The sequence below is a fragment of the Pelodiscus sinensis genome, chromosome 9, assembly GCF_049634645.1.
Source record: "Pelodiscus sinensis isolate JC-2024 chromosome 9, ASM4963464v1, whole genome shotgun sequence".
Lineage (NCBI taxonomy): Eukaryota > Metazoa > Chordata > Testudines > Trionychidae > Pelodiscus > Pelodiscus sinensis.
Genome location: NC_134719.1, coordinates 36,983,349 through 37,008,643, shown reverse-complemented (window position 1 = coordinate 37,008,643; position 25,295 = coordinate 36,983,349). Strand labels below are relative to the sequence as shown.

At 42.0% G+C, this 25,295-nt stretch overlaps 1 protein-coding gene across 5 annotated transcripts in view; it reads right to left on the bottom strand.

The window, feature by feature from the left end:
* The window catches only part of PTBP2 (polypyrimidine tract binding protein 2), a 116,390-nt gene that overhangs the window by 12,485 nt on the left and 78,610 nt on the right, over positions 1-25,295 (bottom strand). For all 5 annotated transcript variants that reach the window (XM_006114128.2, XM_006114129.2, XM_006114126.2 and 2 more), the window contains one exon: positions 12,918-13,113. In XM_006114128.2, the coding sequence (XP_006114190.2) occupies positions 12,918-13,113 (196 nt within the window). The remainder of the gene's footprint in view (positions 1-12,917; positions 13,114-25,295) is intronic.

The following is a 25,295-nucleotide window of genomic DNA, read 5'->3' as shown; positions in this document are numbered from 1 at the left end:
ATTAACAGATTAACCATTAACTAGCTATGTTCTGCAGTTACATCACAGAATAAATGCACAGACATAAGGTTTTGTATTAGAGCAACAGTACCAGGCTACAAAGAGGTACAAAATTAAAATATATCCAAACTATTTAAAACTATTCAAACACTTCTGATTTTTCACATATCCCAAGAATAAACCTCTTAACCCTCAAAGATATAAGCCAGAAAGAATATAACATTCATAGAAGTTTGTAGGGCACACAGAAAAAAATGTTTCTTTGTTTGCAGGATGAGAAAATGTGTTCTAGATTCTCCCTAGGCAGCAGCTCCACAGAGCCACCAACCCCACCCTCTCCTGCACAGCTGCCTCTGATACAGACACAGAGGCAGCAGTGCGGGGCAGCAGGCGGGAGTCGGTTTGTCTGGGGAGCTGATTTTTAAACTGGTTCCGCCTGTCACCCAGACTGTTGCCTCTGATACAGAGGCAGCAGCATGGAGTAGAAGAGGGGTCCCCCAGAAGTAGAGTCGGGAGCCAGGAGTCCACTGGCTGCTGGTCCTGCCCATAGGGAGTATTTTAGTAACCATGTAACCACAAAAATTTGTTGCAGCTACATGATTACCAAAATATACTGTATCTAACATTCCTACTTTCTGTCCCTTCAAAAATTGTCATTTTGAGTGTACAGCAATATTTAAAACAAATAAACAACTATCAATCAATTTTTAAATTAGTGTAATTCCAGAAATTTTTTTAAAAATATAAAATGTTACTATTCATGTTCAAAATACTGATTGCTAGGATCAGCAGTTGAATAAGATGGGTGAATTTTCAGGAAAGATAATTTGTTAATGAAAAATGAAGTAATTTCTCTATGAACGTCTAGGGATATAAAATTTTTAAAAAACCTACTGCCCACTGTGTAATTGATTGAATTTTGATTGGTTACACAATTCAATCCTCTTGAATGCTGCTGGACCCGCAGGCTCCCACTGGTGCAACTAGACCCATGGGTTCCTGGCAGTAGCCAGGAATTTCAAAGGCCAGGTTAACCAATAAACTAATGCTTACTGGCTAACCATTTAATCAGTTAAATTTTAACATCCCTAGTATTAGAGGCCAGGGATAAAGCAATGACTTACGGGTGGGGAAAGTACTTTTTTTTTTTTTTTTTTTGCAAGTTACATGTTTACATTATCATGGGATCCTCTGAGATATTCCTTCTCCAATCCCCTTCTTCATAAGTGACAAACTACAATAGATACACATTAATGTTTAGAGAGCAAAATACATGTATTCATGTAAATGTGTACTCTACTGTACAACTAATTTCAGGCCAAGATAATCTGATATTTTAATATAGCCTGGAGCAAACAAGGAGGAGAACAAATATGGGCTTAAAATATGTAATTTTTTTCTTAATGTTTTTCATCATTTCCTATATTGTGAGTTGCTTCATTTTTGTGATCGCCATAAAAATGGTAAATTTGCTCTACTTGATAATTTTAGTTGACTTTTGAATTATATTAATGTTTCAGATTTCTGTGATGTAGATAAGAGGAAACAAAACAATGTATAAAACTTGTCCCCCAAGAAACATATTTTGAAAGAACTTAAGTCAAACATGAAAAATACAGAAATAGATTAATATTATACATACCCATTTTCATGTCTGTTTTCGGTACGCTCAGGAAGTATAGTTAAACAAGGTCACATATTCACACATTAGCTGCACAGTAAAAATTCAATAAAGATTCACAAGACAAAGGGGCATAATACTATGTGCCTACTGCACAACTCTTTCTGTGTGAAGTGGCAAAAGCCTGGTACAGTTTAAAATTAGGGCATTTTTTAATCTAAGAAAATGCCATGATACTCACAAATCACTGTAGAGGTTGAACCTGTCTAGTCTGGCACCCTTGGGACCAGACCAGTTCCAAACCAAGAAATTTGCCTCTAACTATGGAAGGTCAAAATTGTCTAGCAGCATTACCGACACAACCATTACTCACTGGGCTCTTAGAAGACTTTTAGGGGTATATTAGAACTAAATAAGAGCATAGAACACTGAGAGACAGGACTGGTGGCTATAAACAAACTTTATGGGACCGTGGGAAATTTGACCACACCCACAATAAGTGTATGTCTGGCTAACTAATATCATGCCTGACCATACATGTTGCTGGACCAGAGAGAGCTGAATTAGAGAGGTTCAACCTGTAAAAGCTAGAAACAGCAGCTTTCTAACACTGGAAAGTAGAACTTCCCAATGAGACTTTACACTCACTTGTAATTTTCAAAGGCCCTGAAAGAGTAATATTATTAGGCACAGAAAAGTTACTTTAGGCTATTTTTAGAGGGTTTTTATGCTTTCTTCTGTGACCTTTATAGACATATATTAACTAATATTTTACAGGTGAAATAAAAAAAACAGTCTGTCTAATATTTTTAAAACAGTCCTAAATTATTATTTCTGTATCTCCTGTGCTATACACAATGGTGTACATGATACTGTGATCAGGTTTTATCGGTTTTCTTCTGGGATGAACTGAACAACTCACCTTATCGTTTTGCCATTCATGTACCCATTCCTAAATGTATGCTAGAAAACCTTTAAAACACCAAAATGTATTTCTATACACACTGTATGCTCAGGCATGCAATTTATGACATATATAATAACAGGTAGCTACAGTTATCTTTTCTGGTTTTAAACTTTAGCCAACTATAAATATATAGGTTTGATCCTGATGGGGCTACTGTGTACAATTATATTAAAAACAACAGATCACTGCATTTTATAACGTTTTAAGTATGGTAAAACAGAATATAAAGGAATAGCTTACCAGGACCTGAAGTAGAAGTTCTCCAAAGGTTATATCCTCTAAAGATCCACATTCTTATGTCTTGTGCCCTCACACATGCACCTTATAGCAAACCTTGTATTACAGAGTTTAGAACCCCTCAGATAGAAACAATTAAACCATGTGTCTCGGGGGTATACACAGCACATCATAGCCACTAATGATTAATTCTTTTTCAATCTAAAATGATCTAGGTTTCTGGGGAATAAAATGGAATTACAACTCAAAGAGGGAGCAGGATAAATGAATCAATCTATAGAAGACTCCAAATAAAAGCAAGCAAATTCTTTTTAAAAAGGTGACTATCTTTTAATAATCTCTATAAACAGAGAATGAAATGCCTGAAATGTGTCCATATTAATTATTTAGATCAAAACAATAAAAGAAACACCTTATTTTGGTTTCATTTAAAACTGGCACAAGAGACAGCAACTGACTAAAGGAGCAATGGAAATAAATATTTAGTTAAGACTGAATTAAGAGTCTGGCTGATGGGGGGTGGGGGTGGGAGGACTGATAACAAAACAAATCCACCCTTTTACCCTGGTTCAAATCTAGCCTGATGGTCTGACAACTGCTTACCTATTCCCTGATGGACATTTTTTTCAAATAAAGTAAGCAATCACAATCAAATCATTTTTAGCAGTCTCATCAGAAGAAGGGATGTAAAATCCTGTTTAATCAATTAACTGGTTAAACTTTAGGCTTAACTGATTAACCGATTAAGTGGGATCCTGGGCAGGGGGTTTCTCCAACCTGGGGTAGTCTCAGCTGCCAGGTAACTAGTTAACTTTTCACATCCCTAACCAGAAGTGCTATGGCTAGAATGGATACACAGTGAAATTATCTTTTCACATTTATTTGCTCCTCAGAGTTGAGGCAGGGGTAATGTGGAGCTAGCACTGCATCACTTCCAAAGCATAGAATTGTTTGAGCGTTCTTTCTTGGATAAACAAAAGATTTTATTTTTCAGCGCTGTCACATCCACTAAAACTTCCACTATAAAATTAAACTATGTGTACAATACAGTCAAACCTCAAAATCACAGCACTTAGTATGTTAATACAGAAGGAATTTAAGTAAATAAGAGTTAATACTTTCTTTTGAAGTCACTAACAATCTCAGTAACAAAGTACTGTACATCATCCAAATGTAAAACTGACTATCTCTGACAACATTTTTTGTGAGGGGAGAGGATTTATTGGGGAAAGGATGAAGATACTGTTATTCTATATCAGCAAATCACACAAAAATGGCCTCTTTCAAAATAGTTGCTATCTGTTATTATTCTCAATGAAGTGAGGCTAACAGTACAGTCTTTCAAAAAGGCCAATAACTCCTACTGGGAACAATGGAAATGAAGCCACATTGATTCAGTGAAAGACAATGGCACTCTATCCAGACAGTTCTTTGTAGAATTCCCTGCAGAACATTATCTTTTAGTCCTTGATAAAGAAACCAAGTTATGCAGAATCATGGCAAAAATAAAAATTATTTTCAATAACTATACAATGCACCATATTGATTTGACAAGAAGGTTAGGAAGGGAACCCTGGGTGGATGTGAATACAAAAATGTGAAGGACAATAGTGAGGACAAAGTGGTATGTGAATACAGAAGCAAAATATGGAGTTTGAGTGTTAGGAGATAATGGCCCTAAGAGTTGATTCTGGATTCTTGTTCAGTGTTCATACATGAACTTTTAATTACATATAAAGGAAATTCTCAAATCTGAACTATGTTAAACTACAGTGAAGATTGAGAGTACATATCAGTAACTTAATGGCTGAAAACATTTCTTGGATGTTCAGATTACCCTGAAACAAGCATTACAAACACAAGATATTTAGAGTTAAGTGTACCTTTAAAATAAACCCCAAAATGTTAAAGTATGAAAATGAGTTAGGGAAATCAGCCTTGTAGTAATACTAATAATGAAAAAAATAAGGTCTTTAAAAATCAGTTTAATCTAATATGAGATCACAAAATATATTATGCATTAATTATAACAGCGTGATTATTGACAGCATCATTACAGGGTGAAGTTAAGGTTGCTTGTATGACGACACATGTTTCTGTGTCTTAATTTCTTTTAATTTTAACCTTAACTGAATATCCTGGGTTTGCAATACTTGTGTGGAGATAATTACAACATCACTACACTACTTTACACTTACATTACTATATATAATAAACATTAACTCTAGTCTGTATCTTGGAATACAGAATACATTGATGTTGATCAGAAATAATTGCTTTCATATCAGAAAACAGCTAGTGGTCTTCCTAGGATAGAGGATTTTCTCTGTATGGGTTTTTTTTCCATATAATGTAAAATATACTCAAGGAGCTGAATTCAAGGGTCCTGTGTGCCAATCCAATGATCTGTCCAATAAAAATAATGTTTTGTGTGGGAACATTTATATAAATCTCCATATTTAAAAAAACAGATGACGGTAAAGGGAATTTATCATCTATCTAGTTTCTTTTAAATGTTTCCTATTGAACTAAAATGGAAAAATTATTGGGATGGATCATTTTATGGTTACCTATCCTGTTCAGTCCCTCTGAAGAGCCTGCATGAGCTATTGTCAGAAGCTAGATGGACCATTCTGATGCAGTTTTGCCATTTTTATGTTAAATAATTTTGTTATTGAACAATTTCTATCCTATTCTAATAAGATTTATCTTTTAGAAGTGCTGCAATCCAGCCTACAGGGGGTGTGAACTGTAGAGAACTCTAACGTGTTTCATTGTAACTATCCAGTGTTGAACCTGCTGGCATGAACTAAAGGGTATCTAATTCATATTCACTTAGTCCTTTCTGTAACTATATCAATGCCTCACAAAGAGTAGTCTTGATATTTTGTTTTCTCATCATTGTAGATTATGTGCTGCATGCATTCTTTCATCATCATCAACAACTATGGGCTCAATGCCCATTGGTGTCCAATGCCTCCCTCACTATTTCCTTCCATTTTTCCCTGTCCAGTGCAGAGTGGCTTAGTTTCCGTAGACTACCTCTGCACCAATCTACTAGATCAACTACCCATTCTCTGTGGGGTTTGCCTCTCCTATTCGGACCATCCATTATGCCGAATACCAAGGTCTTAACTTTTCGCTCTTTGTTCATTCTGCAGTTATGCCTGAATAGTTGTAACTTCTGTTGTTTAAACTGCTGCAGTAGGTTCTCTTTTGGCTGCATCTTCCTATAAAATTCCTCACTGGTGACCTTCTGCATCCATTTTATTCTCAGGATTTTCTATAACTCCTCCTCTCAAACGCCAGTATTCTTCTCTTCGAATCTTTCATTATTACCCATGTCTCACATCTGTACAACATGCTGCTTAACAAACACGTTTTCAAGATGCTGAGCTTTGTTCCTAAGCTAAATGCTTTACTTTTCCAGATCTTATCCATCGCCTTCAAACGCGCTCTTGCTTTCGCTATTCTAGTTGATATTTCCTTCTTACAGTCTAGATCATACGTCATGTTACTCCACAAATACGTGGACTTCCCTATGTTCTCTAGTTCGATTCCATTTACATTGATCTTCCTTCCTATTTCCTTATCTCGAAATACCAGTGTCTTCATTTTATCGATATTCACTGTATGCTTATTAAAGATGGTATTATCAGATTTTTGGGGGCTTTTCTATGGTGCTCATTACTATCATATCCAAGTGCTTCACATTTATTTTCATTACAGCCTGTAGGATGAAGAATTATTATAACCATATTTCCTATGGGGAACAGAAATAGTCACTAATTTTGATTGCCCAATTTGAAATTCCCAGAATCTGACTTTTTCAGAGAACTTACTTTATATTTTAACACTACAGCTCCCAGTGACTTTAGCTACAGGTATCAGTGCTCAGGACCTACACAAATCAGACTTTGGTATCTCGAGTCAGTCAACCAAAAAACGAGAGAAACACAATAACTGACCACCTGTGAAAAGAAAGGATTAAGCAACTTGCTCAGCTCACGTAAGAAATCAGTGTCAGGAAAAGGAAAATAAACCAGTTCTCTAGGGCAGCATTCAACTGCCTTAAGCATAAGACTCATCCTTTGTTCCTTCAATCCCCACCTCATTGATTAAACACCTTCTAATTTCTGCAAGAACTGTGGCATAGTTTGTACAGACAGACAATCTGCTTTACCACATAACGCTGATTTTTTCCTAGAACAGGTCCATCCTGTACACAAAATAAGACAGAAGCTCTGTAGAAAAAATGGTATGCGTTCATGTAATTAAATACCACAGTATCATGTGCATGTATATAAGAGACACAAATTAAGGTTGCACAACCTTAATTCTGAATTTCCTAGTCTGTAGATTTTGTAACCGTAGTAATGTTCTTTTAGCAACATTTTGTGCATAATTTCCTCATTTTCAAAAAAGCAAACTGAAAATTCAGAAATTCCATCACAGGATACCTAAATGGATTATAAACAAAAGCCAAACAGACCATTGCTTCTTGAGCAAAAAATAATAATTCGCAGTAGTAGGCTGTCCTCCACTATATGATAGAGGGGAACAAGACACACACTTTACTAGAGGGTAATCACATATATTTGCTAACAGCAGGGAATGGTGAGATTCAGGAGTCTTGGGTTCCATTACAAGTTCTGCACTAGTGAACATGGCTTTCTGCCCGTTCCCGGCAGTGAGAAGTTTTCTGCACAATCCTCCCTCGTCTGGCCTTATCCTAATCTTGTCCCTTCGCTACTCAGATTCCTTATCCTAGTCTCATTCGCCTCACCTAGCCAGTCCCAGTCTTACCCATCAAGATTTTGATCCTAGCCCCAATCTTGTTGCCCTGAAAGTCCTTGTGTCGTCCTTCCAATCTGTCCCAGTATCCCCACCCAGTCACTCCCGTTCCCCCACTTCAACCCTCTACTCGTTGTTCTCAGTCTCCTTCCCCAGTCATTCCCTGCTCCCTGCCTCTCCTAATCTAATCTCTTTCCTCTCGCCCTCCCCATCCCGCAAGCCACTCAAATTTCTTATCCCCACTGCTTTCAGTCCCAATATCCTTCCATTGGCTCTTTGTCCAAATTCAGTCTTCTCTACTTTCAACCCCAGGCTCCTCATTCGAGTCCAGGAAGAACAGAAAAAAAAAGACAATGAATTTCAGGAAGACAGATTTTAGTAAGCTCAGAGAGCTGGTAGATAAGATCCCATAGGAAGCAAGACTAAGAGGAAAAACAACTATAGACATTTGGCAGTTTTCCAAAGGGATATTATTAAAAAAGGCACAAAAGCAAACTATTCCACTGCATAAGACAGACAGAAAGTGTGGCAAGAGACCATCTTGGCTTACCCAGGAGATCTTACACAATCTAAAAACCAAAAAGGAGTCTCATGAAAAAGTGGAAACTAGGTCAAATTACAAAGGATGAATATAAGCAAACAAGTATGCAGAGGCAAGATCAGAAATTCAAAGGCACAAAACAAGCTCAATCTAGCTGGAGGCATAAAGGCTAACAAGACGACACTCTATAAATATATTAGAAGCAAGAGGAAGACCAAGAACCAAGTAGGCTTATTGCTCAGTGAAGAGAGAGAAACAATGATTTCTTTATTTTGGTCATAACCAAAAAGACTGACGGTGAAAGGATGCCTAACATAGAAATTGCTAGTAAAAAATGGGGTCGAGGTTTAGAAGTTAAAATAAAAAAAAATAAAAATTACTTAGAAAAGTTGGATGTCTTCAAGTCACCAGGGCCTGATGAAATACATCCTAGAATACTCAAGGAGCTGATTGAGAAGGTATCTGAGCCTTTAGCTATCATCTCTGAAAAGTCATGGAAGTAGTGACAGATTCCAGGAGACGAAGGGCAAATATAGTGCTCATTTATAAAAAGGGAAATAACAACCCAGGAAACTACAGACCAGTCAGTTTAACTTCTGTGCCAGGGAAGAATAATGGAGCAAATAATTAAGGAATTCATCTGCAAACATCTGGAAGATAATAAGGTGATAGGTAATATTCAGCATGCATTTGTAAAGAACAGATCACGTCAAACCAATCTGATAGCTTTCTTTGAAAAGATAATAAGTCTTGTGGATAGGGGGAAGCAGTGGATGCAGTATACCTAGACTTCAGTAAATCATTTGGTATGATCTCACATGACCTTTTCATCAATCAAATACGGAAATACATGTATATTAACGGTTCACAGTTATGCTGCAAGGGCATAACAAATGGGGTTCTTGAGAAGAAAAACTGGTCTGTTTTGGGACCAGTTCTGTTTAATACCTTCATCAATGATTTAGATATCGGCATAGAGAGTATGCTTATTAAGTATGCAGATGATACTAATCTAGGAGGGGTTGCAAGTACCTTTTATGGCCCCCACTGAATTATGACCCCCTATCTTTTGAGGATAGGGCCATAATTCAAAATGATCTGGACAAACTGGAGAAATGGTCTGAGGAAATAGGATGAACTTTAATAAGGACAAATGCAAAGGTACTTCACTTAGGAAGGAACAATCAGTTTCACACTTACTCAATGGAAAGCCAATGTTTAGGAAGGAGTACCGCAGAAAGGGATCTCGGGGTCACAGTGAACCACAAGCTAAATATAAGTCAGCAATGTGACACTGTCGCAAAAAAAGCCAACATCATTCCAGGGTGCATTAACGGAGTATTATGAGCAAGACATGCGACGTCATTCTTCTGCTCAACTCTGCACTGATGAGGCCTCAGTTCAAGCATGTGTGTCTAGTTCTCGGCACCATATGTCAAGAAGGATGTGGAGAAATTGGAGAAGGGCCAGAGAAGAGAAACAAAAATTATTATAGGCCTAGAAAAAATGAGCTATGAGGGAAGACAGAGAACTGGGGTGTTTAGTTTGGAAAAGAGAAGACGGAGCGGGCACACAACAGCAGTTTTCAAGTATCTAAAAGGATTTTACAAGGAGGAGGGAGAAAAATTGTTCTCCTTGCTTCTGATGACAAGACAAGAAACAATGGGTTTAAATTGCAGCAAGGGAGATTAGGTTGGACTTTAGAAGAAACTGTCAGGGTCATTAAACACTGCTTAGGGAGGTTGTGGAATCTCCATAACTGGAGATATTAAAAGCAGGCTAGACAGACTAGACAGACATCTATCAGGGATGATCTAGATGATGCTTTGTTCTGCCATGAGGGCAGGAGACTGGACTTGAGGACCTCTCAATGTCCCTTCCAGTTCTAGTATTCTCTCATTCTATGATTCTATGTTTCTCTCACCCCTCACAGATCCAGTTCTTTTCTCTATGCCAACTGAATCAGGCAACTTCTCACTCCACACTACCGGGACTCATGAAGGGAGACCCTGCCAGCACAGGTGAGACGTGCTTCCTACCATGATTCAGGGGTCCAGAGCAGGACCTTGCATAATTTCCAGCAGCAGCCCAGAACTTCACTTGCAGGGAAAGTTCTGCTTAGCCTCAGGCTGGAGCAAGACAAGTTTAGGAAGACTATTTAACTGCTCAAATCTAAGGGTATGTCTACACTACAAAGTTAATTCGAACTAACAGACGTTAGTTCGAATTAACTTTGATAGGCGCTACACATACAAACCGCTAGTTCGAACTTAATTCGAACTAGCGGAGCGCTTAATTCGAATTAGGTAAACCTCATTCTACGAGGACTAACGCCTAGTTCGAATTAAGTAGTTCGAATTAAGGGCTGTGTAGCCACTTAATTTGAACTAGTGGGAGGCTAGCCCTCCCCAGCTTGCCCTGGTGGCCACTCTGGGCACCACCAGGAAACTCTTCTGCCCCCCTCCCGTCCCCGGAGCCCTCAAAAGGGGCACGGTCTGGCTACGGTGCCCGTGCCAGGTGCAAGCCTGCCAGCACCCAGCCAGCAGATCCTGCATCTGGCACGGGATGAGCCAGCCACCCGCTGCCACCCAGCCCTCTGCCTCTTCCCGTGACCAGGCTGGCGGCTCCCAGGAGCCTGCCCGGGGCTGCAAGAGGCGGGCGCCCGCCTGGTCTAGTGCGGACATCGTGGACCTCATCCACGACCTCTGCACTAGGCACAGGAAAGTGGCCGTCTAGGGCAGGATAGCTGCCAGCCTGGCCACCCAGGAGCAGGTTTGCATGAAAATCAAGATGGTCCAGTGAGACCCCTGACCCTGAGCTTAGAACGGCTGTACTGGGATGGACCAAAGATCCATCTAGCCCAGTAGCCTGTCTGCCGACAGCAGCCAACACCAGCTACCCCAGAGGGGATGGACCGAAGACAATGACCAAGCCATTTGTCTTGTGCCATCCATCTCCAGCCTTCCAAAACAGAGGCCAGGGACACCATTTCTATCCCCTGGCTAATACCACTCCATGGACCCAGCCTCCATGAATTTATCTAACTTCTCTTTAAACTCTGCTAATTCAAACTAGTTTTTAGGTCTAGATGCACTAGTTCGAATTAGCTCAGTTCGAATTAACAAATTTGATTTAAGTTAGTTTGAATTCATGCTGTAGTGTAGACATACCCTAAGAAGCATATGACCTTGTGTGAACTGTGATTTTTTTTTTTAAGGTTCACAACTTGGACAAATTTGGGTGGATTTTTACAGTGATGCCAACAGGCACATCCCTAAAACAAAAACTATCCCCTGTCAAATTTGAAGTCCCTGCTCAAAAGCATGGGGGACAGAGAGTACAAAGCTTTCTAAAAAAAAGTCACCAGAATTATTTAACAAATGTATTTTCCCATAGCTTGGTTCTCAGAAATGTCTGAACCAATTTTGGCCAAAATTTTTCAAAAACATTAAGTCTGAGGAAGATATCTGGCATGGAAATTTTCAGGTCAAATCACTGAAGTTTGGTCAAGTTATGAACTGGATCAGAGCTACTGAAATCAGAAATGTTGGGCAATCTCAGTAACATGAAGTTTTTCCAACTCTGCTTATAATCAAATACTTTAAAAAAACACCTCAATTTACTGGCTGCCAAAACAGAATGTAGCATTTTACATAAATGGCTGATCCTTTCTTCTAGCTTCCCAACTTCAAAGGAAACAGACAGTAAGTGAGTAAGATAATAAACCAGGCACAGTTCTTTGGGTCTTATAAAAATATCTAAATGCAAATCTGAATTCTACTGACAAAATGAAACCTAAAACATCAAAGTATTAAAGATATCCAGAACAAGAATTGAGCAAAGCTCACTAGTTTATGTAATCATGAAATTTATAGGGTCGATACAAAATTGTAATTAATTATATAGAACTGTGTATTCAAAAATTTCTCTCTCAAAACCTAAGTACTGAATGCATCACCTATACCAAGAACCAGAAGATTGTTAGAGGCTAGAACACGTTTGTGTGTGCACTGCTCAGGGAATCTCAACTGCTTCCTCTGATGGGTTCTCATATGTGCTCTTGAGCCCGCATACCAGTGTACTAGAAATAAGAATGCTGAGCTATATAATGGAAAAATGCAGTAATTATTATAACAAATGCTAAGATGGAATTTCTTTGTAGACATGGTTTGTTTGTTTGGAGGGCAGGGGAGGGGAGGGTGTCAGTTGTATTTCTTTGTTACTTTTTACAGAAGTTACAAGAAGACACTTCTTCCTCAAAGCAACAGGTTATCTTTCCTAGCTGAAGAAAAGATGGATACCACAAAGATGAAAGGAAGCTGCAATTTCATGACCTGCTTCAAGTGCCAAGAAAGACACAGATCCTGTTCCTGCTGAAGTCAAGAGAGAAGCTTCCCTGTTTTTAACAGGGCCAATATCAAGTCCTAAAGATTTTGACATGAGGTGGGCAGGCTGAAGGGAAAATACCTCGGTTACCAATAATGGAGCAAGTTGACAGACAGAACAAAAGGAAGGATGATTTGGGGAAATTAAAAAAAATGTATGCAGACAACAACTTTTGATCATGTGTGTATTCTGACCTATTACTGTTTTTACTATTTATATAGTAAATTTACAGGGAAATTACATTTGCACAGGAAAACTGAAAACAACCTAAAAGATAAAACATTAAATAATAACAATAATTAATCATAATAAAAAAGACTGCATTCAATGAATTAGGAATTGGAAGGGAAGTTTGAAAATTAAAATTATACCTAGAAGGGAAGTCTCCTTCGCAAATGCTGCAGCAATAGCTGGGTCCAATGCTGGTTGTCCATCCCCAGATGGAAGATCAGGTCGAGTGTAGTCCCTACTTTTATCATTGTTGTACTTCACATTTAAATTCACCAATTTGGAAAAATCAATCCGTAGGGTACAGCAAGCATTATAAATATTTTGTCCATCTAATGCCTGAAAGAGGAAAAATGTATTTAATAATATACACTATAGCTTGGTCACAACAGCTGAAGTCTGATAAACATGAGCATCCATTTGTGGTTATAACTAAAATTATTTAGTTTAAAACCCAATAAAGCTCAAAGTTCAAAGTGGAAGCTTTTTCATTTCCTTACGTAGCAAATTTTGCATAGCCAAATGCCTGGAAATTTATGGAAGCCTTTTAGTGCAGCAAAACTGGGGACCTAGTTTATCAGATCTAATACAGTCATCTTCCAAATAACCACTTTTTAGTACAGTACAACCAGTATGTCACGTGAGTATCCGGATAACACTCGGTTATCCAGCATCTGTCACAGATGGCAATATAATTCCTCCTTCAGTGAATAGGAACAATTCCAATAGTCATCCAGCATCATTTTTTGACACATTTTTAGAGCTTGCAGAAGTCAAGTTTGTAAACTTGTGGCAGTAAAGTTTCTTTGTATTGTATTTCTGTATATACATACCATTATCGGATATTCTCTAACTCTGTGGTATCCAACCAGTTCTGAAGCAGTAGCCACTAAAGTGAGCTAGCCACGCTCAACTGGCCAAATAGCCACATGTGGCTAGTGTGTTAGACACCACGGATTTAACCCAACCTGCAACTATGGCTAGTGTACATTGAAAAATTCATGAACCACGAAGTAAGGCTCAAGTAACCAGCATACCTGATTAACTGGCAACCCAAATTTCCCATGAATGCTAAATAACAAGGCTTGTACTGTATATGGTATTTGATATATTTTACATTATTTCAATGAGTTTCACTATACCTGGTATTTAACTCAGGTACTGCAAAGTTTTCAAAAGTTAAAACCACAGTGAAGCATTATTTTAAAAGGGGCACTAGAGAGAGAAGATTAAACAGAAGTAATTAAAATGATATGTAATAAATGTAAAGCTCCATATACTAAAGAACGGTTACTTATCTCGTAACTGTGATTCTTCGAGATGTGTTGCTCATGTTCATTCCAATATAGGTGTTTGCGCGCAGCGTGCATGCACCATCAGAAGTTTTTCCTTCAGCAGTAGCCTTAAGGAGACCTTCCGTCCCAGCAAGTCAGACTTTTTGGCCTCCCTGTTCTTAGGGGTGGCAGCAGGCTCCCTTTGTCTCTCCCTTTGATTGATGGCTTGCACCCCAACGAGCCTGGGGGAAGGTGAGAGAAGAAGTGTCTGTTACCCTTGGGTGACAAAGTACCTCCTTTCCGCATGCTTATCCATTGGAGGAATGGAGGCGGGGATTTGCCACAAGGCTTTGGAGATTTTGGCGACTGTTTTGTTGACCAGTAGAGCCACTCTAGAGGGGGTGTCGGAATGCAGAATATCAACAGTAGGATCCAAGTTGTCAGAAACTTTCTCTGCTTGAACCCCCAAGCTTTGGGCCAGGTGGCAGCAAAGGTCCTGATGGACTCTTGCGTACATGGAGGGTGGAGTTGGCTAACGCCTCATCCGTGGAGGAGGACAATGACCCCTTTTGGACCTCACCAACAGGGGCATCCTCGAGACCTGGATCATCCAAGGTGTCCATGGACGAAGAGGGGGGAGGTTGGTTCACTAGAGCCGTGCTCCCCCCTGGACCTGGGGACGACTGGCCCGGAGATAGAGAACGTCCCGAGGTGGGGGACCTGACAAGAGGTGTCGCCGACAGAGGAACTCGCGGCCCTGAAGAGACAGAAGCCAGTCTGGGGGGGGTCTGCACCCTGGTTCTGGTGATAAGCCCAGGGAGTCCAGAAGGGCCATTGCCCCGGAGGCTGAGGTGGCCATGTTTGCACCATGGGCACCAGAACCGGCTGAGCCCACTGTTGCTGGTACCGGAGCAGAGGTCTACGGTACTGGGAACCGTGCTGAGAGCGGGAGCGGCACCACGAGCAAGACCTGGAGGCCCTCGAGGACTGAACGGATTCTTCCTCGGAGTTGTACGAATACTCCAAGGTGGACCAGGGTGGTGCCGACGTGGATGCCAAAGGAGTTGTGGTGCGCCAAGACATGGACTCTGGCTTGCCGCGGTGTCGAGGAGGCATGGCTGTGCGGGGGTCCTGCATGGAGTTAGGTGCTCATGGGCTCTAGGGCGGTGACGGCGCTGGGTGATGTTGCCGTACCGCGTCCGGTGCCGTGTCTTTGGATGGTACCGGGGGTGTTGGTGTCTCAATGTCTGGTGCCACGTGTGGTACCATCGGAGCCAGGCAACGTCTGCCCTTATGCACCATGTCTTCATCGCCCCAGGCGGCAATTGGTGCTGAGTGTCCTCGTGTCACCTAGAGGATGCTAGAATCGGAGTGGAGGGGCAGGGCTCTATTAGAACCCTCGCTGCCTCCAACGCCTCCAGAGTGAATGGCTCTGGGAAGTCCTCCAGAGGGCTGATGTCCCCTTGCTGGGAGGCAGGCCCACTCGACCTAGAAGGCTTGGGCTCGTCAGTGCCACATGTCCCACTGGAGGGCGCACGCCTAGGTGGGGACCGACCTGTTAGGCCGCCTTTTCTTCTGAGGTGCCGGCAATTGAGAGCGGTGCCGGGGCCCCTGCAGTGATGGAGAGGCACGGTGCGTGGAACCGTCATGCACTGAGGCTGGTGTCCTCTGGGATGCCGGAGCCAGTCAGAGAGCTGCTTCCATGAGGAGGATCTTAAGACGCAACTCCCTCTCGCGTTTCGTCCTGGGCTTGAAGGCCTTACAGATTTTACAGGCTTCCGTAAGGTGTGCTTCTCCCAGACACTTTAAGCACGATGAGTGTGGGTCACCGCACAGCATAGGCCTATTGCACTTTTTGCAGGGCTTAAAGACTTGTGGGCCGGGCATGCCCTGCTGCGGGCTCACGGCATGCCACGGCGCGGAGCAATCAACAGAAAACAACAAAAAATTGCAGACACTTAGCTGAAGATTAACTAAAGACTGAAGAAGAACTATGAAGACAATGATCACGTTGAGGAACTGAGGGTTGTTCCAATGAGCGTCACGGCGGTAAGAAGGAACTGAGTGGGGGAGGGGGCCAGCAGGCAGTAAGAAGGAACTGAGTGGGGGAGATATACCGGTGTCATTCCAGGGGGCTCCCTGCTGGCCCTAAGGGTACTGCTGAGAGAAAAACTTCTGATGGTGCGTGCACGCTCCGCGCACACACCTATATTGGAATGCACATGAGCAATCACTTGAAGAAAAAGTGGTTATGTGGAGGATCACAGTATTTGCTGTGTTCTAGTAGGATGTTTTTTATTCTGTTGTTCAACAAAAGCATCAACACCACTTAAATGATAAACAAAAAAAGGAGATCTGCTACCCCCTTTTAAGACAATGCTTTTTAAAAAAGTATTTATGGTTACTAGGATTGTTAAGTAGCGATTATTTACTAATCGAGTAGTCGATGGAATTTCCATCAACTATTCAATAAGCACTTCCGCGTTCTGCCTTTGAAATGTACAAGAGCCCCAGCGGGGGCTCTTCAGCATTTCAAAGTGGAAGCACCCATGTGGAGTCCTGAGTCAATGGCACTTCCCGCTGGCCCTGGACTCCACACGGCTTACCAACTTTGACATGCAAAAGAGTCCCACTAGGGACTCTTCTGCATTTCAAAGCTGGCATGCCGCACCGAGCCTGGGGTCAGCTGGGCACTCCCCCGCTGGCTGTAGGCTCAGTGCAGCACTGCCACTTTGAAATACCAGGTGGAGCTCGTGATCAGCTAGGGACTCTATCTAATAGAGGGACTCTATCTTAAAGGGGGAGCGACTAGCAGATTATCCTGTTGATAGTTTGTTTTTGCTTATCAGATAGTTGACTATTCTTTTACATCTCTAATGGTTACTGTGATTTAAGATATGATGTAGTGGCATTCCACTTAGGTATGTTCATGCTCACTGCACCAGAGCTAGAAAATTTTGCCTAGTAATTCCTGCAGAGGGGTAGTGCTTGCACCTTGTGGCCATATTCCCTACTCCATCTATCTGAGGCATTGCCAACTGAATCCCTCCTCAGTTTCTTCATACAGAATGCCTAGACACTAGACTACAATGTACAGGGGATGGTTCTCAGAATACACATCTGCATCACATTTTTAACCCCCTCTTCAAGTACAGGAAGAGATATTCACTGTACAGGCAGTCCCCGGGTTACATGGATCTGACTTACATCGGATCCCTACTTACAAATGGGGTGAGGCAAGCCCACACTAGCTGCTTCCCCCCAGCAGACCAGGGAGACGCAAAGCTAGCGCCCACCCCCAGCAGACCAGGGAGACGCGGAGCGGCTTTTCTCAGCAGACACCTCAGCTTGAGAATAAAGGACTGAGGGAAGTGAGGTGTGGGAGAATAAAACTGAGCTCTGGAGAAATGTTTGGCTAGAGTTTCCCCTACAATATGTACCAGTTCCGACTTACATACAAATTCAACTTAAGAACAAATCTACAGTCCTTATCTTGTACGTAACCCGGGGACTGCCCGTATAGGTGATCACAAACAGTACCCAAAAGTGAATGTCAGATGTGTGTTTTCAGGCCAATTTACTTTCTATTAGACTATATCAATGTAATTGTTGACTATATAGCGTGGATTCAGATGTTTAACTTTCATGAAAACTAGTGCAATGTTACTTACATTATGAAAGAAATAGATCAGTGAAAACAATGCAACAAACATTTATATGGTAAATACTGTTGCAACTAAATTACCCATCAAAGAAATCTTGTGAAATGATAAATGAAAGACTTAAGAGCTTTAACAGAAAATGCTAATTTCAAGCAAGTGGTCATTATGAATATCTGATTCCTTCAATTTGTGGAGTTTGTCCCCCTAGGATGCACAGAGTAATGTTTGGGGGAAGGAGAGCTGCAGCTGGAGTCCAGACCAGCTCCACTCTTGGCCCTGGCCCCAGCCCTGGCTTCTGGCCATATACCCAGGGATATGCTCTCAGCTGCAGCTGCCAGCCTCACACTTGGGGTCCCAGCTGCCCACACCACACCCAGGATCCCAACTACTCCCTTAAACTGCAGCAGCTATGACCCCAGCTTTGACCCCCTTACGCCTGTACAGGTCCCACCTCCTAGAGGTGTGGCCCCTCTCCTGGCTCTGTGGGGAAGGAGGACTGTGAGCTAAAAGGTTTGGGGATCACTGATATATACAGTCAGATTAAAAGTCTGTGCATTTCCTCACTCACTGTGGATTCTGGACTCTAGATAAGTGATTGACTATTGATTGACATGATACTCGTTTTGATGCAGAACTACCACAGCCTGACTACCTCTTGATGCAGCATCCTGAAGTGTGCTCCTCTTTGCTTGTTCACATAATATATTGTGGTGATACTATCTAAGCAGATGAACCACTGAGCTCAATACGGTCCAGAAAAACATGACTTTGCAAAAGGCCTGAAGTGCCAGCACACTGATATGCAGTAAGGATTGATGCCGTGTGCTTGATTTTTCAGCAGCACCAATGTGCTCCACAGTACTGCATGGAGGCATTGGTGATAATAGACCCGCTCGGTAAGGACCAGACAAAGAGGCCCTGACAAACATTCTCTGGAAGTGTCCGCCACTGCTAGATGTGTAGGAGCAGTGGAGGAAGATAAACCAATCTGTCCAAGAAGTTGGATGCTAAACTGTCCTGAGCCTCATTTGAGAGGCAAAGATGCAACCATGCAAACTGGACCACTTGTGTGCAAATAGACATGTGACCCATGAGACTCAAGAACATCCTAGCTATTGCTAAAGGCCAAGACTGCAGACAGAGGGTATGTCTACACTGCATGCCTCTTGAGAGAGGAATGCAAATGCAGACTAACGAAATTGCAAATGAAGCACGGATTTGAATTTCCTGCACTTCATTTGCTTAATCGCAGCCAGCCGCTATTTTGAAATACACTATTTTGAGATAAAAACGCTGTTTAGACATGGCTATTTCAAAAGAAGGTTTTTTTCTCAAAATAACCACGTCTAAACATAGCATCATAATCAGCTACAATTAGCCAAGTCCAAACCACAGTAACATGCCACAGAATAGAAAGGATATTTAAAATGAGTAAAGCTTAATAATAATCTGATGACTATGGGCTGAGGAAAGAGTTACCTTCAACTGGCTTACAACAGACAGAAAGAGCTGCCAAATTAAGAGACATGCAATTAGTCTTTAATCCAGAAAGACAAAAGTAGTCAGGCACTTATGGAAGGCATTTAAAAACATCCATACACGCCAGTTTGTATTTTCAACTTAGAATGGTAATTCCTTGTGACATCCATTTGAAAGTGTAAGCACAACTTGAAGCACACAACTCAAAAACTCTACCTCAGGAATTCTGTCTCGCCAGGAGAGAGGCAGTCACAGAGCACAAGGCAATTTGATTTTAAAATTATCACTTGTAACTAGGGTTCCTCCTAAGCTAAGTGCCTGTGTAACCACAAAAGAAATTTTAGGCCCACCCACCTCGTTTGCAGAGCTGTGAAGCAGCTGTTGCTACCACTCACTTTCCTGCTGGAACAGAAGGTGAGTGGTGTTGGTGCCAGCCTGGTGGGTTCTGGCTGGACTGCATGGTGGCAGGTGGCTGCTCCCCTCTGCTTCGGCTGGAGCCGGGTGCAGTGACTCTGTCCCTGCTGGAGAAGCCTCACGAGAGGAACGCATGGTGGCTGTCCTTCCTTGCTCTGACTGGAGACAGGGTGCAGTAAGGCTGTCCCTACTGGGGCAGCCTCGGCAGGCAGAATACCGCAGCTGGCTGGCCAGGCTGCATGGCGGTGGGTGGCTGCCCCCCTTTGAGGGTTTAGTTTCAGGGCACAGAACGGCTCCCTCACATATCAAACACCTGTACAGTGTCTTTCCTTCAAGCCTAGACCACACTGCATTGCCCAAAACTCCTCTGAAGGAGGCACTGTGTGTAAAAAAAATCTTAACCAATGATGTGCTGCAAACAGTCAAGTGGTGAACTTAAGTTTCCTGCCCAGTGGTCAAATAAGAGGTCAGGAGCAGTCATTCAGTGTATGTGGAAATAAGTACAGCATGAGTATAGCTATCTAGTGACAAGTTGCAGAAAGGTAAATTAATTTTGAGGTGGTTGTGTCTCTTGGCTAGAGTTTAGGACTTGTAGGCAGGTTGGAATAAAAGTATCATTACATGCTTTCTGAATGCTTGTCTAAAATGGATCTGAAATCTCTCCCTGATGATCTATGTTAAATATAAATATTTTCCTTTAGCTTTCTGGAAGGGAATACACTTAGAGGTCTAAAAAACCTGCTATTCACTACTTCAGAAGTTAACTATATCTTATTTTTGTTAAAAGTAAGGATTTGTTTCAGGTGCTCACATTTTTACTTGGTCTATGTACTTTTGACCAACATATTGATGCTCACTTTACCAGTTGTCAATTTTCAAAAAAACTAGTCTAAGAGAATATTAAAATTCTATATACATTTAGTCTAAAAAGCTAAGATTTCCTGTATTTCCTGTTTTTCCCCTTTTTTTGAAATTCATATTTTGAAAACTTTACCTGTTCCAGTTGCATTAAGCACTTAGAAGCCAGAAAATATGCATTAGAGGCTTGGAGACACAGCTGGGAGGAAAGTGTAGGGGCTGGGATGAAGGGTGCACTATGCAGAAATTAGGGCCAAAGGGGCCATAATGCAGGGCTAGTGGTAAAGGGTGCACAGGATTGAGGTGTAGGAGTTGGGGCGCCCTGGATACAGGAATGGTGGGAACAATGCTGTGTAGGAATGAGACTGGATGCAAGTCTGGATGGTTTTCAGGGTGGGTGAGGGGGTGCAGGGTCATTCACCTTACTAATTATCCCTTGTTTTAGTATTTTTCTTACATCATTTAAACTTTATATATAGTTTTGTTAGTAACTGGTGGGTGCCACAGTGGTACACATCTGAACAAGCACACAACGTCAATATTGGTGCACAAGACAAAACTCACTCTGCTCACAGATGGAAAATCTTAGAGGGAACACTGCTTGTAACCATAATTATTTAATAGACTCCTTGCAGTAGACATGAAAACTGTAATCACTTGGGGCAGCATGGGGCACCAGGAGCAGCAATTACCATAGTGAAAAGTATTTCAGCCACAACAGGTAAGGCATTTTAGAAATCACAGCTCAAAGAATTAAATAGAAGAGTAAGAGAGAAATGAAAATTATGAAATGCACAGACCAATCAAAAACCCCAAAGTAACACACTTTGCAAGCCGTAAAAGAAGTAACAACAATCCCTCATGTATGTGTTGAGTCGGGAGAGGAGAGTGAAGGACAGTTGGCATTTGTGAGAATGACAGACACACACAGTGTGTAAAGTGACAGAGATCTGCATCGCCAAGCTTCCTCCATCCCCTTTCTCTTTGTGTGGAGATAGGGTACAGGAATGGGGAGAGGAGGGTCATCTTGACATCAGCGCCCCCTTCTCCCTCCCACACTCTGCACAGCAAGCAAGAGGCTCCCAGGGGGCCAGCTCCAAGGCAGAGTGCAGGAGCAGCCAGGCAGTGGGTGATGGGGCAACTGAAGTGCCAACTCTTCGTAGCTTCCCAGCCAAACCAGCCAGGATCACCTATCAGAGGCTCCAAGAAGTACTGGTAGATTCTGATCTACTAGTTGGTGACCACTGCTCTAAGGTGCTGCAGGACTATTTGCAGTTTTAAAAGTTTTTCAGTTATAGACTAGTGTGGCTACCCCCTGAAACTTTCTAGCAACCCAGTAAGCCACAAAAGTGTTGGTAATTGTAGGCGTAATAGCCTAGCTGGCAGAGGACAGAGACCGTATAGAATCCAGGCCGGCAGATGCAGTAATATCTATTGCCTGTGGAGGCCTAGACACCAGCCAAGCCAACCGATTAATCCTAAATAGTTTAAAAGATCTCTCCAGCTCTGTGCTCACTTCATTGGTCCTGCTTAGAGCAGGGGGCTGGAATTGATGACCTTCTGAGGTCTCTTCCAGCTCTATGATTCTATGATTTGATATAACCAGATATTTGGACCAGAGATTAATTGGATTGCTAATTAACGGAACTAAATTAAAGGAATTAGAAGACCTATACTGAGGAATAGAGTATGCTTTAGCCACCACTACCCAGGGGATTGTAAGAAACCTATAGCTGGCTGGGTTCATCCAGCCCTTATGGAGATGGTGAGTTCCCATCTACCTCATGCCAGGAATCCATGAGAATCCAGAGACCTACCTGGACACGCCATAGTATAACCATTTGACTTTTAGCCCCTCTGGGCATTCCTCACTAGCCAGGATGGTAACCTCCATCACTTATTTTGAAGGTGTGCGTGCCCCCCCCCCCCCCCCCCCCCCACACACACACACTCTCCCGCATCCACTCTGATAAGGAAATTTTATGTACCTGCTCATATAACATCATGACGAATCTGTTTAGGTTTGAAGTGGTTGTCACAGAGAAACAAATGAACACCGAGCTGGTCCAAATAAACGGTACCTACTGGTGTCTGACCACCCAGACAAACCATTCCATTGAACTAAATGGAAGGTCCTGCCCCTCTCCATATCCATCCTTGTACAGAACAGCCCCTCGCCGGGCGATCCTGACTGTTGACAGGACATGGCTCTACCGCACTTCGGCAATGACAGGTAACCTAACATGGGATTCTGAATAGCATGGAGGAAGTAAGTACCAAGAGCAGGGGCTGCTGGCCCTGCAGGCAGAGATCAAGGAGTTGGTGGCTGACGCACAAAGGCATATCAGGATTGGCCGTCTGAGGTACACACAGACAGGGAAAACCGTGAACCATGCCAAAACACCTTACTCTGCAGCACTCAACCAGACAGTAGAGGTCAAACCTATAATCATGGGCAGCACCTTTATTGGTGATACTATACCTGGGGGATGGATTTGGGTAGTGTTCTGCCAAATTATGTGGAGAGTTTAGATTATAACATTTATAATAGTGCTGGCGCTGTGCTGGCGCATCCAAAGTAAATTAAAAAAACCCTGAAATTGTTGTATTTAACCTGGCGGGTTAAAGTACCCTAAGGTCAAGAGGAGGGAACTTTAGGGGTAAACTGAGGCAGTCCATGGTATCTTGCTGAGAACTCAAATCCTAAATTTAAGACAGGCCTGGGAATACAGCACAGCAGTTAACTTGACCCTGGTCGTCCTGGCAACCGCATTCCACAAAAGGGCCTCACTTTGATATGGCTGGATTGTTTTTCACTGTCTGCTTTATTCCTAGAAAATAAGCTAGGATCCCAAAGACTGTGCCAACCCAAGGCAACATTACTCCCACGGTAGACATGTTATATTTCCAGCCAACAAAATGACCATTCAACATGCCTTTATTTAGGTTGGCTTATTTAGCTTGTTAGGAATAATTATTTGTATTAGTGATAATATGTTTAATTGGTGATGGGTGGGGATCCTGTATAACCTTCATATTTTATTGGCTTATGTGCTCATAACGTTTCCGCCGCTAAACCTATCAAATCATTTCCCCTCCACCCATCTGTTGAATATATAATCTAATGTATGTTTTGATTTAGCTAGTGCTCCACCAGGTTAACCTCTGGTGGGTACTCTACCAGCTGTGTGAACCAATAAATCCTCTGCTTGTTTTCACCTGCACCCAGTGTGTCCGGAATTATTCCCTACAGTAATGACGTGGTCCAGCAAATTCACAGGTCAGGTTCTTAGCATGCTGGACTAGAAAGGTTCAAACTGTAGTACCATATGGAGAACTCCTTGATCCAGGGACTACTTGTAGCATGTGTTCTTCTCCAGGAAAATGGGAAGTCCAAGACAAAGATTACTTTTGTATCTACTTTGTTTCTGACTCAGATGCTGCAATTCACAGCACCCTGCTTGCTTATACAGAAATAATATCCTATTTTTAAAAAGATCATTTTTTTTAGAATTTTAAATGTTTGAAAAGCATTAGTCCATTTTAGGGCAACTACATTTTTTATATATTATAAGTTACAGCCTCAAATGGTCTCTGCGGGACACCTAGGGACCTAAGAGATGCCAGAACCATTGTATTAGCTCGCTATTTGGGGGGGCTCCTATATGACAGTATCCTTGAATTAGCCCATCATCCAGAAAAGAATACACATGCACTCCAGCCTGGCTCCAGGTTGGCCCCAACTACTATAATTAAAATACAGAATATTAATAGTAGTTTAAATATCAATACACAGAACTGGCAATGCTCTATGAATCCAAAGATATGCCTACACTGTAATTAGATACTCAGAGCTGGCCTGTAACAGCTGACTCATGCTCAGGCTAAGGAGCTGTTTACCTGAGATACAAACTTTCAGGCTTAGCTGGAGCTCAAGCTCTAGGACCCTCATCAGGTCTACCGCATAAACCCAAACATCTACACTGCAATTAGGCAGCCCCTTAGCCTACATACATGAGCCCAAGCCAACTGGGCTGGGAACAGCCTTGGATGTCTAACTGCAGCATAGACATCCCTTAAGACAATTACTGTCATTGAAAAGTATCCCTTTATGCATGTTAGCATCTGAAAGGCATCTGTAAGGTCCAGATGCCTTCCTCTAAAAAGAGGCGTGATAGCTTGGAGTACATCAGAGTCTTGTCTCAGTGTTTTTTTCTCTCTGCTCCAAAGTATTTTGCATCATTTTGTTTAAGTTGAAGGTGAGCAAAACTTCACTTCAGTCACAGATACCCTGATTGAATCCAAGCTGGTGATAAAAACATAGATCAGCATAGCCAGAATCTATTCCAAGAGGAAAAACTGTTAAGTACCTTCCCATAACTGATGTTCTTTGAGATGTGTTGTTTATCTCTCTTCCAATTAGTTGTCTACACGCATACATGCATGATGACCAGAAGATTTTTCCCATAGAGGTGTCCACAAGGTCAGCCTGGGCACTTCCTGCTGTCACACCTTCATGCCACCAAACAGATAGCTCTGCCAGACTCATCCCCTCCTCCTCAGTATTTTCTTGCCAGCTACTCCAATGAAGAGATATAAGGATGGATATTGGAGTACACATAAACATCACATCTTGAAGAAGAACAGTTGCGGGAAGTTATGTAACCATTTTTTCTTTTTCAAGTATTTGTTCATGTGTATTCCAATTAGGTGAAAGTAGGAATAAGAGATCCTCCAGAAAAGAGCTTATTTTCCGGAGGATCGCGTCCAGACTGGCGCTTTTCTCTGGCTTATCTACAAGCTGGAAAAAAGCGGCAGCCATGTTAATGCAAAT